The sequence below is a fragment of the Mastomys coucha genome, unplaced genomic scaffold (assembly GCF_008632895.1).
Source record: "Mastomys coucha isolate ucsf_1 unplaced genomic scaffold, UCSF_Mcou_1 pScaffold23, whole genome shotgun sequence".
Taxonomy (NCBI): Eukaryota; Metazoa; Chordata; class Mammalia; order Rodentia; family Muridae; genus Mastomys; species Mastomys coucha.
Window position 1 is genome coordinate 47,198,763 of NW_022196906.1, and position 21,168 is coordinate 47,219,930.

The following is a 21,168-nucleotide window of genomic DNA, read 5'->3' on the forward strand; positions in this document are numbered from 1 at the left end:
TTTTAAAATAAATAAATAAATAAATAAACAAACTAAGGTGACAGGAGATGCTGGCAAGGTTGTGCAGAAAGAGGAACACTCCTTCATTGTTGGTGGGATTGCAAACTGGTACATCCACTCTGGAAATCAGTTTGGGGGTTCCTCAGAAAATTGGACATACTACCACCTGAGGACCCAGCTATACCACTCCTAGGCATTTACCTAAAAGATGCTCCAACATATAACAAGGACACATGCTCCATTATGTTCATAGCAGCCTTATTTACAATAGTCAGAAGCTGGAAAGAACCCAGATGTCCTTCAACAAAGGAATGGATAAAGAAAATGTGATACATTTACACAAATGGAGCATTACTCGGCTATTAAAAACAATGAATTCATGAAATTCTTAGGCAAATGGATGGAACTAGAAAATATCCTGAGTGAGGTAACCCAATCACAAAAGAACACACATGGTATGCACTCACTGATAAGTGGATATTACCCAAAAGCTCTGAATACCCAAGAAGATACAATTCATAGACCACACATGAAGCTCAAGAAGAAGGAAGACCAAAGTGTGGGTGCTTTGGTCCTTCTTAGAAGGAGGTACTCACAGGAGGGAATATGGAGACAAAGTGTGGAGCAGAGAATGAAGGAAAGGCCAGAGACTGCCCCATCTGGGGATCCTTCCCATATACAGTCACCAAACCCAGACACTATTGTGGACGCCAAGAAGTGCTTGCTGACAGAAGCCTGATCCTGAGAGGCTCTGCCAGAGCTTGACAAGTACAGAGGCAGATGCTCGCAGCCAACCATTGAACTGAGCACGGGGTCCTCAATGGAGAAGTTGGAAAAGGGACTGAAGGAGTTGAGGAGGTTTGCAGGCCCATGGAGGGAGAAACAGTGTCAACCAGCCAGAGCCCCAGAGATCCCAGAGACTGGACGACCAACCAAATAGTATATACATGGAGGGACCCATGACTCCGGCCGCATATGTGACAGAGGATGGCCTTGATGGACATCAGTGGGAGGGATGGCCCTTGGTCCTGAGGAGATTTGATGTCCCAGTGTAGGGGAATGCCAGGGCTGGAGGGCGGGAGTGGCTGGATGGGAACCTCATAGAGGCAGGGGGAGGGGATAGGGGGGTTCTAGAGGGGAGATCTGGAAAGGAGATAACATTTGAGATGTAAATAAAGAAAATATTCAATAAGAGGAAAAAAATAAAAGCAAAAAGATAATGAGACTTTTTTATAACAAAGGTATCTGATATACAGTGTCAAATAGCTATTGTTATAGTTATAAGTGATATATATATATATATATATATATATATATTATACAATCACTAAACAAATTCCATGTTATCTGAATTCCTGTCTACTTCCATTGACCCCAAACTTCTAACAGTTTGGCAATTTTTCTTTTTTCCAAGGAGACAAAAGGAAAAAAAAGATTTTAAAATTTTAGATTGCAATTAATGAATCAATTCTCTAACAGATTGGTATGGTATCTACAAACACAACTCTGCAAATAAACTTGAGCAAAAGTAACAGTATCTATGAAAGCACTTAATCTCCCACGCTTAAGCAGTAATTTTATTTCCCACTCGATGTATCATTTGTTCAGTTCTGATGAAGTCTGTCCTTAAAAAAATACAATAAAAAAGCAACCTCCAATAAAAGTAATGGCTGGAATATAAAAATTAAATCCTTAGAAATTGTCAACAGTTAAAATGAGAAGATGATTAAAATTGTAAAGCTGAAATCACAGCAACTACCTTCAAAAGATGTTAAAGAGAATTAAAATAGGCCTGGAGAGATAGCTTAGCGGTTAAGAGCACTGACTGCTCTTCCGAAGGTCCTGAGTTCAAATCCCAGTAACCACATGGTAGCTCACAACCCTCTATAATGAGATCTAATACCCTTTTCTGGTGTGCCTGTAGACAGCTATCGTGTACTTATACATAATAAGTAAATCTTTGGGCCTGAGCAAGCAGGGCCATAGCGAGCAGAGGTCCTGAGTTCAATTCCCAGCAACTACATGATAGCTCACAACCATCTGTACACCTACAGTGTACTCATATACATAAGATAAATAAATAAATCTTTGGAAAAAAAAAGAAGAAATGTTCTTAAAAAAAAAAAAAAAAAAAAAAAAAAAAGAACTAAAATATATTAACATGAACCCACAAAACGCTCATTTTAGAAATTCAAGAACAAAAGCAAAGTGTCAATTACTTCCATTTCAGTGTTCTTGTTTGAATATAATACTAGGCAATATGAAGGAACAGAAAAAAATTTTCCTTGACCAGTGTCCCAAAACCTCTTTGATGACCCCAAACTGCTTGTCATATCTGATAAATATACCATAACATTTTAAAAATTATAGTTTAAAATGTCAAGTGTTGTAGGGACTGAAGAGACGGGTCAGTAGTTAAGACCACTTGCTCTTCCTGAAGACCCAAGCTTAGACCCAGTGCTCTCACAATGGGAGGTTCACAGCCACCTGTAACTTCTGTAAATGACTTCTGGCCACCGGGGGAATCCACACACTCACGTACTCACAGATGCATGCACATGCATGTATGTGTACATACATACACACAGATAAATGAATAAATATACATTTTTAAAGTACTTTAGGTGTTTTATTTTTTTAAGTTAGAAAATGTAGAGGAGGGCTTTTCGCTTTTATTTTTTTCCTCTTATTGAATATTTTCTTTATTTACATCTCAAATGTTATCTCCTTTCCAGATCTCCCCTCTAGAACCCCCCCATCCCCTCCCCCTGCCTCTATGAGGTTCCCATCCAGCCACTCCCGCCCTCCAGCCCTGGCATTCCCCTACACTGGGACATCAAATCTCCTCAGGACCAAGGGCCATCCCTGCCACTGATGTCCATCAAGGCCATCCTCTGTCACATATGCGGCCAGAGCCATGGGTCCCTCCATGTATATACTATTTGGTTGGTGGTCCAGCAGTTAAGAGCACGGACTGCTCTTCCGAAGGTCATGAGTTCAAATCCCAGCAACCACATGATGGCTCACAACCATCTGTAATGAGATCTGATGCCCCTTCTGGGGTGTGTACTTACATATAATAAATAAATAAATCTTTTTTTAAAAAAAAAAGAAAGAAAGAAAGTGTAGAGGAATTCAACAGCTGCTAAAAAGTAGTAAAAGAGACCTAAATAAATAGAAAACTTACCGTATTCATAGAATCAAAAGACTCAATATTGTCGTGTCAATTGGCTCCAAAAATTTAAAAGTTCAATGCAATGTTAATGAAGACTCCATTTGGAGTTCACTTACCTCCAGTGCTTCATTCTCTTTAAGATCCAACCCAAACACATCACGCCGCTTCACTGTGAGGAAGTCAGAATCGGGCCCATCTTCATCATCATCATCATCTCTGTCTAAGAACTGCATGGGAACTTCTTTGACCTGTGCCTCCTCAATGTGAGGCTCTCTTGCTTTTCTCAGATGATCTTCCATTTCTTCTTCTTCCGTCGCTTCATCCTGTTGTTCTTCGTCACTATCACCACTAGCCAATCTGTGTTCCATCTCTTCTAGTCTTTCCCCACTTTTGTGAAGGATGGACATTCTGTCACTGAAATAAGCTCGAAATTCTTCTACTTCATCGTTGGTGAGGGGGGGAGCCCTGGGTTGAACTGCTTCAGTGACTTGATTCTCTACCAATTCTTTGGAGGGCTGTTTCTCCATTTTCTGAAGAAATCTTATCCGTGGTGCCACAGCAAGACCAAGAGACCTTCAAAAAATGGAAAGAACAAAAATAGTGATGGTATATTTGTGGTATTATGAAAGTTTCTCCACAGATCTATGTCCAAGGCCTTTAAAAAAAAAAAATCTCTCTAAGACACATCAATTCTGACAGATTAAATGATCCAAAAGACAAGCCAAAATGAACTGAATACTTGTCCGGAAAATGTTTTAGATACCTCACTCTCCTTCCAGAACTGAAATAGTATGAAATAAAGAGCACTCAAATAGAAACAAGATGATCACACTCGTGCACCAGACCCAACTTCAAATTCAACTCTCAGCTTCCTCACAACATAGAACAGAGATGCCGATTAACTGCATGAAGGTACTTTGCAAAAACATAAGCTACTACATAAACCTGAAAAGGCATGGCTGAGGAATGGAAAACAGTCATTTTCAAAGAACAGAGCACAATACATATACTATCATCCCTGCCTCACATCCGACTTCTGAAAAAGAATATGGCATAATCACAGCTATAAAAATGCATTTTTCTTTTTAAAGGAGCTAAAAGAAGGAAATCTTATTGGTTTTTTGTTTGTTTTTCCACCCTTAGAACAAGATTTTATTTAAGATTGGTTGTTTCCTTACGCAATCAAAGCCAACAATTTTCACTAAACTCCCACTGGTATAAGGAAATACAACTTTTAAAACAGCAAAGGTGAAGTATGACCCTTTGCTCTTTAATCCCAGCCCTTGGGAGTCTGAAGCAGGCAGATGAGTTAAAGGGAAGACTTAGCTACATAGTGGTCCCCAGGTCTACCAAGATAAATAAACAAACAAAATAAATAAGTCAATAAATAAATGGCAACTTTATCCACTTTTTTTCCTCTGTAATGCACAACAAAAGCTGAGAAGTTCAATACTGAAGAGCACAAACTCAGAACTGCTGAAGTTCAACAGGCACAGCTCTGTCGTTTACTAGTTGTGTGATCTCAGGAATAGTCTCCTCTCTAAACAGTTTTCTCATTTGAAAAAAACGGAATGGCTGAGAATGTCTAGATAACAGAGTCGTGTTAGAGAGTTAATGAGCAGATACAATGAAGTTAAAGTAACGAATATACAACAATGGTAACCGCGTTAGAGAGTTAATGAACAGGTACAATGAAGTTAAAGTAATGAATATGCAACAGTGGTAACCCTTCTGCCATTACTGTATTACTGTTGTAACAGGAAGGATGGGACAATAAGTTTGCATATCCTAGAGGATTTCTCGTAAGACAGTACAGTGATATTTATACTTCTCAGGAACTAAAACCTGAATTCCTTGAAGATAAGAGTATATATGTATGTATAATTTTATCATTGAATACAATGACCTACATACACTGGGCACTCAAAAGTACTTCTTTAGTACATTTTTTTTTAAACCTGATATCCTATAGACATACTAACTGCTTTAGCTATCATAGGCTTCGAGAGGAAATACACCTCAAGAAAATCATACATCTGAATATCAACATAAACTAAAAACATAATTAAAATATACTGATCACTTAAGTGTAACATAATTGTTTACCTTTTCTAGACCTCATCAAAAGCAAGTCTTCAATGGCAATCACAACATTTACTAATTTGATAGGACAAAACAACTTCTAATTATGTCCCTGCAGTATTCAAAACCTGTGCCCATCATTTGTGAATATTCTAGCTGCAACAACCAAAATAAAAAACACTGAAGTTCACACAGAATACAAAAGTAGCTAAAAAGCCTAATCTTTGGGTAATACTAAAAATGTTGAAACTAGGAGCTGATAAATAAACATAAGGAAACAAGAGTATGTTATCCATGACACACGGTTCCCCACACATTACTAAAATAGTAATGCTGTATAACACTGTCCTATACTGTTATCTAACACAAGGATTTTAAAATATTAACACTAACAGATTATGTTATATTAAGCATATAATCTAACACAGAATAGAAAACAGCAGTTTACCATGGTCAATTTTTTTGCTATGAAGGGGAAATGGAAAGGATACAAATATATTATACTCTCAGGTATGAAATCCTCAAAATATTTTTCCAGTTTTCTTTATTAAACCTAATTTGAAAGAGAAGGTACTCAAGATTCCTAGAAAGCAAGCTACACATACAGACCCTGCCTAAAACATACTTTATCTGGAAAACCTAAGATAAACATTGAAGTATGATGACGCTCGTGTACTTCTAAAGGATTCTATCAAGGAGCATTTTCCATGGATAAGACTCCCTCAAAGAGAGCTGATTCTACCCTTTTACATTCAAAGGTTATTATTGTTTTGTAATCTCTGAACTATTCAAACAAAACCAGCTGGTCATTCCTTATTTGGCAACCTGAGTCACTAATCTTGTAACAGTAACTGAAGTGTACACAGCAGTAGCAAGATGAAAAAAATATGCAGAACTTAAAACAACTAAATACAAACTAATTTTCTAGACTTCATTTAATATACTTCTCTGCAAATTTTCAATGGACTGTTCTAAAGCAGAATGATCTAAACTAGGGCTCTTAGAGAACACACTATGGACATATAACTTTATTGCAGCTATATTATCAATACTTACAGTGCATATTCAGTAATAGGTAACTTGCTGACATTAAATACTTCTTTATCCTTCATAAGATATACTGAACGTATGTAGGAGACAAAACACTGTAAAATAAAAACACAATGTAATAGAAGTTGAAGATTAAGCTAAACCAAAATAGAAAACTACATTGTAGTAAAGAACATTCAGTAATAATGAAAAAACACAAAACAAATCAATAAACCTCTATTTTGCATGCACAGAGAAATAAGCTGTTACAACTGTAATATTAGAAAAGATTTTTCATTTTATTCCACCAGTCCAAGACAATAAGAAATATCACCTCGACTGAGCATGGTGGTGCACTGCCTGTGATTCCAGGACTTAGGAAGGAGAGGCAAAGGGATTGGAAATTCAAAGACAGAATGGGCTACATGAAGTCTTAACTGCAAGGAGAAAATTCATATTTTTACTCAACTTTCCAAAATCTACTGAATATTAATTAGTAATACTCAAATATAATAAGTGCAATGGGGGCAATATGGGCAATAATACAGATAGAGCATCTATACTGATTGCATATGTTATTAGCTGAGCAAACACCATTTTTCTAAATGGCAATTTTCTCATCTATCAAAAACATAACAGTGTCTCCTAAGTCACTGTTATGCCAATGAGAACATTTACATAGAACACAGAATATCTTCTGAAATAGAATAGACACAAATAAATGCTTTTTGTTAGTAATATAACTGTAGCAGTCAAAAGTTAAGTTTTCTTTTTTTGGCTGGCCTTGAACTCAGAAATCTGCCTGTCTCTGCCTCCCAAGGGCTGGGATTAAAGGCACGCGCCACCACCGCCCGGCAAAAGTTAAGTTTTCAACAAAATAAAATTTCACTATAAGAAATGAGACAAATTTTGACAGATTGTTTTCCCTTTGTTATAATTTCAAATAATTACATATAATATACATTACTATCATCCTGAAAAATTCTTACTTCCATTTTTTTACATAAAGCTATGCTTATGACAGAGATATGCCACCCTGTTCCTATCTGTCTATAAAACAAATAGATAATAAATATATCTAAGAGATTACTTTTACTTTAAGGATAATTCTTATGGGGACAGGGAGATGGTTTGGTCAGTAACGTACTGGCCACACAAGCATGAGAATTTGAGTCTGAATAACCAGTATCCACATTAAAAGGCCAGACATAGGAAATGTGCCTATAATCCCAGCACTGAGGAGCCAGTAACAGAAGGATCCCTAAACATGCAGCCCAGCTAGGCTAAGTCTAGCCTGATGCACAGCTCCAGGTATAATAAAAGACCTTGTCTCAAACAATAAGGTAGAGAATGTTTGAAGAAGACATCCATAAGTTGACCTCTGGCCTTCATACACATGTATATACATGCATACACAAGAATATATACATACATAATTTTTATTAAGTGTATTTTAATCCTTCTGTCCATAAACTTTAAACTTTAAAGTCTTAAACTTTACATTTTCTTCTACATCTCTACATTTAGTTAATGTAATGTAGAAAAGAAATTAATCTTTTCTACTGAACAAATCTCCCAAACCATTTTCTGTCTCCAGAAGCATTAAAAAAAAAAAATGTTGGTTCAGTGGTATTTTCTCCTGCAATCACCCACAAGAAATAACACCAAGCTTATAGGTTTTGTTCCATCCGGATTATAATCAAAAGCTGGAAAGTCACTTTTCTGAAACCAAACAGCCTGCTGGTGCCCGGAATACAGCCATTCTGCTAACCCATGTGTGACAGCAACAAGTCACACCGCTCATTTCAGTGTGCTAGTCTATAATCTTTGTTCTAGAGGCTCACTTTCCATATGCGCAAACCATGAAATATCCTTGCAGCATTTTGTATTTCCTGGTCTGTAAACAACTGACCTGCTAGTCATCACAACACTACCAGCATTTTCAGCATCATGTGGATTTTAATTCTAACATTTCTCCTGATCTAAAGATTAATTAGTCTGACCTGGCCATTCCAGAATGTACACACATTACAAAATGTCAGATGTACATCATAAGTAAAATTTGTAAGTGTAGGCAATTTCTTAAGACCTTTTTTAGTTCACAAAAGCAATTCAAGGATATCAAGATTCAAATTTTATTTCTGAAGATAATTTGCAAGAATGCTATGCCATCTAGAAATTTAGCCTAACACAAGAGAATATTAATCTTCCAGTCAGTAAATGCAATAGAACTTAAAACAATTTCATTGAAAAAGGAAGTTAAGTTTTATTAAGTAGACTAGATACCAGGCTGCTTTAAATATAAAAATCCTCTGTGCCTCAAATAAGATTATACACAGCTAAATATTAAGAAATACTTTATCAGGTAGTGGCGGTGCACACCTTTAATTCCAGCACTTGGGAGGCAGAGGCAGGTGGATTTCTGAGTTTGAGGCCAGCCTGGTCTACAGGGTGAGTTCCATGACAGCCAGGGCTATACAGAGAAACCCTGTCTCGAAAAAACAAAAACAAAAAAAAAGGAAGGAAAGAAAGAAAGAGAGAGAGAGAGAAAGGAAGAAGGGAGGAAGGGAGAGAGGGTGGGAGGGAGGGAAGGAAGGGAGAAAGAGAGAGAAAGAAAGAAAGAAAGAAAGAAAGAAAGAAAGAAAGAAAGAAAGAAAAGAAAGAAAGAGAGAGAAAGAAAGAGAGAGAGAGAAAGGAAGAAGGGAGGAAGGGAGAGAGGGTGGGAGGGAGGGAAGAAAGGGAAAAAGAAAGAAAGAAAGAGGGAGAAAGAGGAAGAAAGAGAGAAAGAGAAAGAAAGAGGGAAGGAGGGAGGGAAGGAGGGAGGGAGGGAGGGAACAAACTGGAACCCTCTGCCACCACTGCCCAGCAAGAAACACTTTTTAAAATTAAGAAGTAATCTATGTAAAACTTACATTGTTTAAACCACTTAGTTATGGCCATTCAATATAGTAGTAGCAGAAATTGATGAAATATAACTTCTTTATATAATTCCATTCCAAAAACAAATAGTGAATTTAAAAATGACTTACCCTTTGAGCTCTTTCCTTTAAATCTTGATCTTGAGCTAAAATTGATTCTAATTTTTTCTGAACATCAATAAGTTTTTCTGGATTGATTCTTTTTAATAAAAAAAAGATAATGGTTAAACTAAAAAAGCAATCTCATATTTCAAAACAGAAAATATTATATAACATTTTCTTATGCCCCTCATTTGACTTAAGTATTTAACATTATTTTTCATCAATGGACAAAGAATAACCATAGAAAGAAGAAAATGACAATACAGTAAGTTTCTCCAAACAAATGATGAGTAAGAGAAGGCTATCTACATTATCCATCTATATTAACATCATTATTAGCACAGGCTACTTCTTAATTTAATAAAGCTAGAAAGTAGACACCATAGGACATAAATTAATAAGATGAAATTCAATGGCATTTTTGCAGATGACATTGCTTCTTTTTAAATCATATATAAAATCTATTTCAAGTAATTAAGTATCTAAGACATAAAAACGATTTATCTATTTAAAATCAGATATATCAGAAACATTAAATTTTGCTTAACTAGGCTACAGCAAAGAATCTACATTTCACAAGAGACTCTATTTTTATCCTAACTTCAAACTCAATTATTACATTACTCCAATTCTAGAGTTGTAACACGGAAACAAAAAGTGTAAAGAGAGCTGTTTTTCCTTCATTATTAGAGAAAATTTCAAAACATACAAAGCTACTAGCTTCAACAATTCAATTTATGGTCAATTTTTATCTTCTATATTCTTAATCAGTCTTGCCACTATCTTAGTCCAAATTACTTTTAGACAAATTAAGCTGTTTTCAATGTCTCCAATACAAGTAAAATTGATGGATTCCACTATGCCCAGTGCATACATCATCAATGAGAGGTTATGATCCTTTGAAATGAAAGAAACCACAAAAAGATTTCATTCAAGAGATATCCTTTCAATCCACTATGCCCCTTGTAACTAAGAAGGTCTTTCTCTTATTTTTCTTTGCTGTATTCTGTAAAATTATCTCACTATTTTTTTAAAGGTGTCAGGGCTGGGGAGATGACTTGGTTGGTAAAGTGCCTGCCACACTTGCACACATTCCTGCACATTCCTGTATTCTCAGCCCTGGAGAGGATGCAGAGAGATCAAAGATAGGCGGTACCCTAAGACTCATTGGCTAGGCTGCCAAAGTAGCCAAACTGACAAGCTTCAAGATCAGAGAGAGACAGGCACATATGCACATACCACAAATACAGCACACACATAAACAACACTAACAACACATACACAGGTTAATCTCAGCATTTGGGAAGTGGAGACCACCTCAGCTACACAGTACATTTGAAGCTAGCTATCTCAATCGACCAACCAATCAATGAATATAATTCTACAGCATGACCATGACAGGTTCAACATTTAGTCAACAGGCAAATTAGTCACATCAGTATAGGTAGGTAATGAAATATAAGTTATTTATAAACTAGAAATAAAAAACTTCAATAAAGAATGTCTTTTCTTGTCAGGCAGTGATGGCGCATGCCTTTAATCCCAGCACTTGGGAGGCAGAGGCAGGTAGATTTCTGAGTTCGAGGCCAACCTGGTCTACAGAGTGAGATCCAGGACAGCCAAAGCTATACAGAGAAACTCTGTCTCAACCCACCCCCTCAAAAAAAAAACCTTTTCTTGGTCATCAATGGGAGGAGAGGCCCTTGGCCCTATGAAGGTTCTATGCCCCAGTGTAGGGGAACGCCAGGGCCAGTAAGCAGAAGAGGGTGGGGTGGGCAGGAGGGGGAGAGGGGAGGAAGGAGGGAACAGGTGTTTGTTCTTGTTATTGTTTTTTGTTTTGTTTTGTTTTTTGAGGGGAAAATGGGAAAGGAGATATCGCATGACATGTAAAAAGAAAATACCTAATAAAAAATCATAAAAAAAAAAAAAAGAATGTCTTTTCTTTAGAAGAAAGATGAGGAAAAAAGGCTAGAGCTAACATCATCCAAATGAGAACCTTCTAGTTTTCCCTCTAAAATCAAGAACAAAGCAGGGGGTATTGGGGAAATAGCTCTACAGTTATGAGCAATAAACATTCTTTAAGAGGACCCAGATTCAATTCCCAGTATCTACATGGCAGCTCACAACCATCTGCAATTCCAGATCCAGGGGATCTGACATCCTTCTTCTGGCTCCCACTAGCAAAAGAAGCACACAGCACCAAAGACATGCATGCAAGCAAAACATCCAACCACATAAAATGATAAAGGAAAAGAACAAAGCAGAGAAATCTGCTTTCTAATGTAGCAAGTCAAAAGAAAAAAGAAAAATTAAAGTCATACTGATTAGAGAAGAAAAAAATAAAACTATACTTGTTTGAAGGTGAAATGATTGATGACCTACTTGGAAAATCAAAAGAAAGGAACAAAATGCTCGTGGAACTAATAAAAATTATAACGAGGCTTCAGAATGCAAATATACCAAAGGCTTTCTGTTTACCAGACATGAGACAGCAGAAACTAAAGCTGCAAGGAAAGAAGAACTTCTGAGACAAGACTGTAAGAAAGTGTGAGCAAGATCTACAAAAGAAAACCAAATAAATCTGACAATAGAAATCAAACAAGAACCACAATTTTTCAGTTTCAGGAAAATTCTATCTTGTTAGGTTTCAATCTGTTTCACACTTGATCTACAGATTCGATATAATACCATTCCAAATACCAGCCAGTTATTTTATGGATATCAATAAGCTGATTCCAAACACAAGCTACAGGGCTGTCATGCTCCAACCTAAAGACAGTATAAAGCAATAATAATCAAGACAGGACGGTAATTGGCAAAAGAACAAAGCAAGAAGAACAGAGCCCAAAAAAAATATAGCCACATATATAGTCAACAGATCTTTGAAAAAGGAACTACAGCAGCATAATGGAACAGAGTTAGTCTTACTAATAAATGATATTAGAACTGGTCATGAAAACATATAGATATAGCACATACTTTTATTTGAACATGAATCACAGATATAAGTAAAAGGCAGAAAAGGGCTCAGGAGATGACTAAATGGGCAAAATATTACACAAGAAGGAAAATCTGAGTTTAGATCAAGCACCAATTTGATAAATGGACCCAATCAGGCACACCTGAAGCCCCAGCACTGGAATTTGGGGAAGGAGTCAGGGAAGAGACAGGCAGATCCTAGGAGCTTGCCAGACAGTCAGGTTCAGTTAAAGATCTTATCTCAAAAAAACAAAGTAGGAAAGTCAATGAAAATGATATCCTGATATCCACCTCTAGTGTATAAACACACACACAATTTCTACAAACTAACATAGCAGAAAATGTAGATGACTTTGAGTATGGCAATGACATTAAATGCAAAAGTAAAGGGCTAATCCGTGAAATTTTTCATTAACTAAACTAGACTTCATTAAAACTGGGAGCATCAAGCTCAGGCATTCTCTCTCAGCTCCCTAGCCCACCACCAGACCAGCTGCTCTGCTCTGCCATACCTCCTTGCCAACACAACCTCTGAAACCATGAGCCAAAGTACTTCCTTCTTTAAGGTGGATCTCTCTGATGCTAATTACAGTGATACAAGAGAGGCCTCTGTATGAACTCTGGGCTCTTAAGTGACACCGATATTCAATATAATTTCTAAATTGCAACAAATCTCCAATTTGTTGGATGCAGATACTGGAGAAGACTGCATGTGTGGGGTTGGGAATGTGGAGCAACTGTACTTTCCTTCAAATTTACTGTGATCATAAAACTTCTTCATAAGACTTCTTTAAAGTCCTTTATTTTTCCCTGTAAATGAGAAGCTAGATGGTCAAATAGCTTAGGAGGAAGAAGGAAATAAGTGCAGGCAATCAGCACAATGATGTCATGCTATCACAGCCACAGATGGACAAGTAGCTCTTACTTGATCTCCTTCACAGGTACTTTCTTCTGGAGAAGCTGCTGCACCATCCCTTGTTCTTCTGAGGGTAGTAAAATTAATAACGCTTCTCCATCCTCTTTGTACCTAAAAGCAAAGTTTTTAAAATGTATCAATACAATCTTTGCTTTACATTTAACAGTAAAATGAGTAGATGACATGAAATCAAGTTCACTTAATTAGTAAGTGCTAGAAAAATCTGCTTTTAATATTCTGTGATGTTAGTAAAGTAGGGTTCTGGCTGCCCTGCTTCAAATTCCCACTACTTTCAAGGCTGTACCTCAACAGTAGAGCTAGCATCTAAAACAAAGTTGCTAAACAGATTTCATCTTTTGAGATAGGGGTCTCAATATTATAGCCTGGGATGCCCTTGCTTTTGTATGTAGTCCATGCTGGCCGTGGGCAACAACAGGCCCAGCTCCAAAAGGGCTATGTTTTTCATTTTTTGTTTTTTAAGATTTATTTATTATTATAAGTACACTGTAGTCATCTTCAGATGCACCAAAAGAGGGCGTCAGATTTCATTATGGTTGGTTGTGAGCCACCATGTGGTTGCTGGGATTTGAACTCAGGACCTTTGGAAGAGCAATTGGTGCTCTTACCCACTAAGCCATCTCACCAGCCCCCCTAAAGGGCTATTTTTAAGTAGGTCCATACAGATATATCAAGGAGGCTATTTTCACACAAGCCACAATAGTATTATGACAAAATTATTTATTAAACATGGCAACCAAGTACACCGAAGAAATCAATTTGTCAGGAATAAAGACATTTGTCTGTAATTTCTGAAAACAGAAGGCTAAGGCAGAAGAATTGCTACAGATTCAAAGCAACACTGAACTATCAGCAAAACCCTATCTTAGGAAAACGAAATATATAAATCAGTTCATCTTCCTACAGATCAGTGTAAAGAAATGGGCCTACTCAGGTAAACACCATCAATTCTTGTAATTGGTCTTCCCTCACCTAAAGCCAAGTCTTAAATTATACCATACCTTCAGAAATCTGTACTGACGCAGGCCAAAGGCTTCCTAAAGTACTAACGTTGTTTGGGCTGCTTGAATCCAGTTTACTGACAAAACAGTGTCAGCTGGTACACATAAACAACAAAACAGAAATCAAATGGGATATTTGGGGAATTTTTCAGGTACACAGAAGAAAGCATACTCTCAAAGCATTATTTTAAATTCATGCTATAAAATTTGAGGGGCACATTTTTATAACTGACCAAATACCTATTTACTCAGAAGCTATGACTCAGGAATAAACTAAAGAACACCAAGAAGCTGGTCTTCAAGCAATGTAACACTCATCCTAATTAGAACTGACAAACACATACAAGCAAGAGACTGGAGACAACAATCAAAGAATGCCAAAGGACAGCCACAGGCAGCACACACCACCAACTCAGAAGTGCCAGGAAAGAATATGACACAGCAGACAGAAATTCAGGTAGGTCCTTGAGGCAGATAGAAAGGGGAAAACTAAGGTGTTCTAAAAGAATGCCACATCACCATACAGGAAACCAGACAATACAAGACTGATTGACTAAAGAGAGATCTAAACAAAGGGAGGTCCCCAGCAGGAGCACAAAAATGAACAGCCAGAAAGATCATGAAAAGCAGCTTAGAGCCTGACTGCCACTGCCTCGAATGCTTCTGCAGAGATTCTACAACACTGTCTGCAAATAGCATTTTATCACTGAATGTTAAAAGGAAAACTGGCTTTAACTAAGAGAATTTTTTTATTGTAACAACTAAAGGAAAGAATTTTATCTCACATATTAATTTTAAAACTCAACTCCACTCCAATAAGAAAAAAAAATATGCATTCCTTGTATGCACAGACTGAAAAAGATTAAATAAAACTTACCAAAATGTTAAGCTATTTTACTATGGCTAATTTTTTAAAATCTTATTGATATGTCAGGTGTTGAAATGGTGAGAAAACAGACATTCTGCTAGCTACTAACAAAGCTGAGTACCTATAAAAATAGTTATTAATCCCAGCACTCAGGAGGCAGAGACAAGTGGATCTCTGAATTCAAGGACAGCCTGGTCTACAGAGTTCCAGGACAGCCAAGACTATACAATAAACCCTGTCTTGGAGGAAGGTGGGGAGTGGGGGGAGCAACAATATAGGATTTTATATGTGTTCATACTATAGAGGAAACTGTAAGAGTATGACAGAGAATTCAACCTAACAGTCTATATAATAAGACAACTGTCCAGAAATAATGACACCTTAAATAAAACTTGAAGAATCAACAGCCAGTCTAACACTAGGAATAGACACGGAAGGGACAGCCAAATTTCACAAGGGATAAAGACAGTTTTTCAGAGACCAGTGAATACTTAATATTTTGTCTTTATTCTTAGATAATTTTCTTGTAAACAAAAAGGAAGTATGAATATGTAGATATTCTTTATCTAATTATCTGTTGGATCTCAAAAACTAGTTGTTAATACCTTCCTCACTGTTTAAATGCAGAATTGTATGACTCAAAGTTATTCATGTTCATTTACTAAATAGTATAAATTTTAAAACATTCCCTTTAGCTATTAGACTAAACCATGTATGGTGGCAGAAGTTATTAGCATATAAAATAAAAAGGTGACATCCTAACCAAATAAGATAGCTGACAGCCATCAAAACTGTCATATCTGTAACACCTCTGAGGACGAGCTGAGGAGGTGACACCATGAGTGAACTCAGAAGCAGTACATGCTTTGCTGAGCAAGCATGAACGAGGAACTGAGTTCAGATCCCCAACATCCACGTAAAAAGCTAGTTATAAAATGCATGCCTGTAACCCAAGTGCTGGGAAAAAGGGGAAACAGGAGAATCTCTTGGGCTCACTGGACACCAATGTAGAAAAAAACAAAAGAGTAGCAACAACAACAAAAACCTAAAAGGAAACCTTTATAAAACAGTCTAGTAATAATAAAAGCAAAGAATAAAAAGAAAACCAACTAATTGCTCTAACATATCTAAATGTAATAAATGATACAGAAAAGAGAAGGGTACAAAGGAGTAGAAATCCTTGAGGAGGAGGAGGATAGAAATAGCCACACAGATAACTGTGGGAAATGCATTTCATCAGAAACTAACATAAAAGACACTAAGGCAACAGTATGTCTGGCACATACATACCTGGCCTGGAACAAGAGGTGGGGAGGAGGAGTGGAGAAATTATATAGGCCTGTCACTGAGTGAACTGAGAAGCCCTCACAGGAGTCAGAGAAGACCATCCCGGTGGTAGACTGAGAGCAGAAGACATGCTGAGAAGCACCAGACCTGTACCAGCTGGTACAGCCAGCTCTTCAATGCTTCAAGTTACAAAGCAAAGGATTTGCTTTACCCTTTCATTAAGCCTTCAAAGCACAGTTATCAACAGACATACGCCAAAGGCCACACAAGGAAGCAATTTCCTCTTTGGGAGAAACAGGCTAGTAGAAGTTTAAAATTTCCAGCTAAGTGAATTTTTAAGAATAAGAAATTTTACTTGCAAATACTGTTACTATCACATACTTAACTAATAAATTCACATTAGGCTTAATTCTTATGGAAATTGGTTTTCTCTATTATTTCAGATTGCAAAAAGTTAAAGACTGAAAAAAAATCTCAGTAATTCCTTATAATATGAGCATTTTCAGCAAACCATGAACTCTTCCCAATTTAGGAATTTTAACCAATTTCTAGCTTCATACTTCTTGTTAAGATGTATATCAAAGGCATGTGAAATATAAAAGCTTGGTTCTGCTGTCCCCTAGTGGAATCACTTTGTTATCTAAATTAAGACAATATTTTGAGAACCACAAGCACTCTTGATATTCTAGAACAAGAAACAGTTCTATAAAACCTCAATCACATGGGGGGTGGGGAGGGACCTGGGAGGGAAAGTGGACTAGGGAGTGGCGGGGGGACCTAATTTGGTATTGGGTGAGGGAAAAGGACTGAAGCCCTGAGGGCCAGCAGAAAGAATGGCAACCTCAGGAGGTAGGAGGTTGGGGGGACCTTCCAGAATGCACCAGAGACTTGGGAGGTGAGAAACTCTCAGGAATCAAAAGGAGGGACCTTAGATGAAATTGCCCAAAAGTAGGGAGAGGGAACTTATAGAGCCCACCATCAGCAGGAAGACAGGACATCAAGTGAGGGATGGGGTTGCCATCCCACAGTCACAACTCTGACCCATAATTGTTCCTGTCTGAAAGAATTACAGGGATGGAAATGGAGAAGAGCCTGAGGAAAAGAAGGTCCAGTGATGGGTCCAAAGTGGGATCCAGCTCAAGGGGAGGTCCGAAGGCCTGACACCATTACTTAGGCTATGGAGCGCTCACAAAAAGGGACCTAGTATGACCGCCCTCCCGAAAGACCCAACAAGCAGCTGAAAGAGCCAGATGCAGATAATTGCACCCAACCAATGGACAGAAGCTGTTGATCCCTGTGGTTAAATTAGGGAAAAGCTGGAAAAAGCTGAGTAGGAGAGCAAACCTGTAGAAGGACCAGCAGTCTCAATTAATCTGGACCACCCCGGGATCTCTCAGACACTGGACCACCAACCAGGCAGCATACACCAGCTGATATGAGGCCACCAACACATATACAGCAGAGGACTGCCAGGTCTGGGTTCAATCAGAGAAGATGTACCCTCAAGAGACTAGAGGCCCCAGGGAGTTTAGAGGTCTGGTGGAGTGGGTGGTAGGTGGTGGGGACATCCATGTGAAGATGAGGGCAGGGAGGGGGTATAGGATGTGGAACAGTTGGAGGGTGGACCAGGAGGGGAATAAAATCTGGAGTGTAAGATAAATAAATAAATAGATAAATAGATGGATGGATGGATGGATGGATGGATGGATAAGTGAAGGATTAAAAATAAAAAACTCCTGTCTTCTACCCCAGCCTTCCTACTACCCACACAAAAGGGCTTATCTGATGTGTGCCTTCATTCTAATTACAATTTTTCTGTATTTCCAACTGTAAATTTTTAATTTAAAATAAAAGAATTCAGGCTCTTTAGTACCAAAACCTGTAAGCCCTAATGACAGTTGTTTTTAAGTGGAAAATGTACTGCAGTATAGATCACTATAAACTATCTTCACTTGCTTATCTCTAAAAGGACTTCATTTGTTAAGTGGATTAAGGAAAACTTTTTTTTTTTGTTACAGATCCAATGAATTCATTTAAAAAACTCAAAGAATTCAGAAAAACAGTAAATGCTTGAAAAAAATAAACACCTGGACCATCCTTTATTTCTCCTTGGTGAGTCACAAACAATAAACAAGCCAGATCCTCCAACTTTAGTAATCTTTCTAAGAAATCCATTTTTATATTTATTTATTAATGTTCAATTCCAAAAGCGAACACTTTCTGGCAACCTGGTTTTAATTACAGCCTAACACAGGATTTTAATTAGTTTCAATTTTTAATTTAGCCTTTATTCAACTCAATTATTCAGTCTCATGGCCTACGAAGCTTTCTCATTATCTGTAAGACCATTAATGGTCATTTTAAACCAAAGCAAGCATTACATATGCTAACCTTTTCACTGACTATACATCTGAAATAATCAATTCAGAATTTGTTACTTATGCATGAAGGGTCACACTTCCACTTTAAAAGTTAATGACTGTGTTTAAAAAAGCACATTAAAATATTCTTTAAAATAGTTATATATGTATGTATATGTATGTATGCATATATATATATACATATATATATATAAAATTTCTCTTCAGACTCAGCATTGCAGTGTTGTTCTAAGTCACTATCTACAAGCATTAAGATCCCATTTAATGCTCACCATAACATGTTCTAATTACTACACTGTATTTCCACCAACTTCTCCAAAACTAAAAACCTGGAACACTTTTTTTCTTGAATCATTTCTTGATATACTGAAACACTTATTAATCTCACACAGAGAAATTTCAAAATACTGCTAGATATATTCTATGAAGAAATCAGTCTCCACTTTTCACATCATGCCACTGACCTAGATAAATGTCTATAAGCCACTTTCTAATCCAATATGTTAACAAGATACCATACATAACCAGTCCTATCTAAGACCTAAAGGACCACAAAAATGCAGATGTGAGTGGGTGCATGACCAAATTTTATAAACCACAAGCTTACTAAAGGGAATTAAGGCAATGGGGAAAGGATTTATATCACCAATTTCCACTAAGACTTCTCAAAAGAGCTCACTGTGAAAAATAATCCAAATGCGAACCCAGAATATTAAGGTCCACCTTAAGAAACTGGAAACAGGGCTGGTGAGATGGTTTGGTAGGTAAAGGCTCCTGCCACCAAAGCCTGGCAACCTGAGCTCAACCCCTAGAACCCAAGTGACAGTGGAGAAAGAAAGCTGAGCACACGAAGTTGTCCTCTATCTCTACGGCCATGTCACACATATACCACGCACTTGCACACATACACAGAATAGTAATTGTAAACACAACACCTGATAATATGTGTCCCATATCTCTTAGCTCTCAAGAGAAAACAAATTTTAATGGCTAGTCTGTCCCACGCAGAACCCAGTCTCAACTCTTACTGCTTGTTTAATATGTCATTAATTCCAACTCAGAGTCTTCCTTTTGTAACTTGTAGCAAATCAACCTACTGTAAAATGTTTGCCATTATACTGCCTTCCTTCTTTAGTTCTTAAAAGAAACACATTTGAGTATTTTTTATTAGTCATGTTTGATGGTGGCCCATGGTATAAATTCAGATCAATCAGAAAACACTTAGACACTCTTAACATTCTATAAAAATTAGGAAACATGAAAAACTTTTCACTTCAGCTGAAAACTCATGTCTTTACATATAAAAATATCTATTATTTTATTCAAAATTAGCTAAAAACTGAATGTGAAAGAAACAAAGAAAGAAAAGGAAGAGAAAGTTTGCAAAGAAGAAGGAAGGATGGGAGAAAGGGAAAGGAGAGGAGAGAGAAAGGAAGGAGGGGAAAGGAATGGGCACAGATCAGGTACAAAGATAAAGCCACCTGGAGAAGCAGTCTTTGTGCAGCAAGAACTTAGCCCTTAGGCCTGAAGACCCACTCCTCCCTGGCAAAGCCTTGAAATCAGAAGCAGATGCTAATCCATTAAAAGTACCAAATCACACTGTTTTGATGACAAGGAAAACAGTAAGGAAATATAAGCCAAAGAAATAATCCAAATACAGCTATTCTTAATTAATATAACTTTATTATAATTAATATTTGTTATTTACAATTCTTAGCCATTATAAATACCATATTACAACAGTTTATTGAAATGTTATTCATCTGCTTTCCATGTTTTATAGTTCTCTATGCCATATGTACATGCTCATGTGAGTATGCATGTGAAGGCTACCTGTTCTCCATCTTATTTTTTGAGACAGTCTCTTACTGAACCTGGAGCTCATCTACTCAACAGACTAGCTAGCCAATAAGCTCTGGAGATCTACCCAACAGCACTAAGAAAGCAGATGCATGTCACTTTCCAAGTATTTGTAAATGGGGACCAGGGATTCAAACTCAAGTCCTCATATAGGAATGGTAGGTTCTAAAGACCTTCACATGTGAGGACAAGAATTCTTCAACTGAAGTATATCCTCAGTCCTCTTTTAACTTGTTTTTAAAGCAGGATCTAAATTGCCTAGGCTTGTCTAGAACTTTAAGATCCTTTGCCTCAGCCTTCCAATCCTGAGATAAGAGCCACCACATCCAGATTTCATCTCTATTTTTTTTTCTTTAAGATCAACTTCTAGACAAAGAATTATTAAGGCAAAAGAAGTATTGTAAGGTTTTTGAGAAGCACTATGACCCAGAAAGCTGTTAACCATTTATAATTCTATAAATTTCACTGCAATTTCAATAATACTAACAGCTACATAATCCTTTTTATTCATTTAGATCCATTTTTCATTTAGCTCAAAATAACTGTGACTCT

At 37.1% G+C, this 21,168-nt stretch overlaps 1 protein-coding gene across 1 annotated transcript in view; it reads right to left on the reverse strand.

Moving 5' to 3' along the window:
- The window catches only part of Ddx10 (DEAD-box helicase 10), a 146,283-nt gene that overhangs the window by 101,526 nt on the left and 23,589 nt on the right, over positions 1–21,168 (reverse strand). Inside the window, exons 10-13 of the mRNA XM_031346122.1 lie at positions 13,211–13,312; positions 9,316–9,403; positions 6,314–6,402; positions 3,292–3,748 (exon numbers count right to left, since the gene is read on the reverse strand). Coding sequence (XP_031201982.1) covers positions 3,292–3,748; positions 6,314–6,402; positions 9,316–9,403; positions 13,211–13,312 — 736 coding nt within the window. The remainder of the gene's footprint in view (positions 1–3,291; positions 3,749–6,313; positions 6,403–9,315; positions 9,404–13,210; positions 13,313–21,168) is intronic.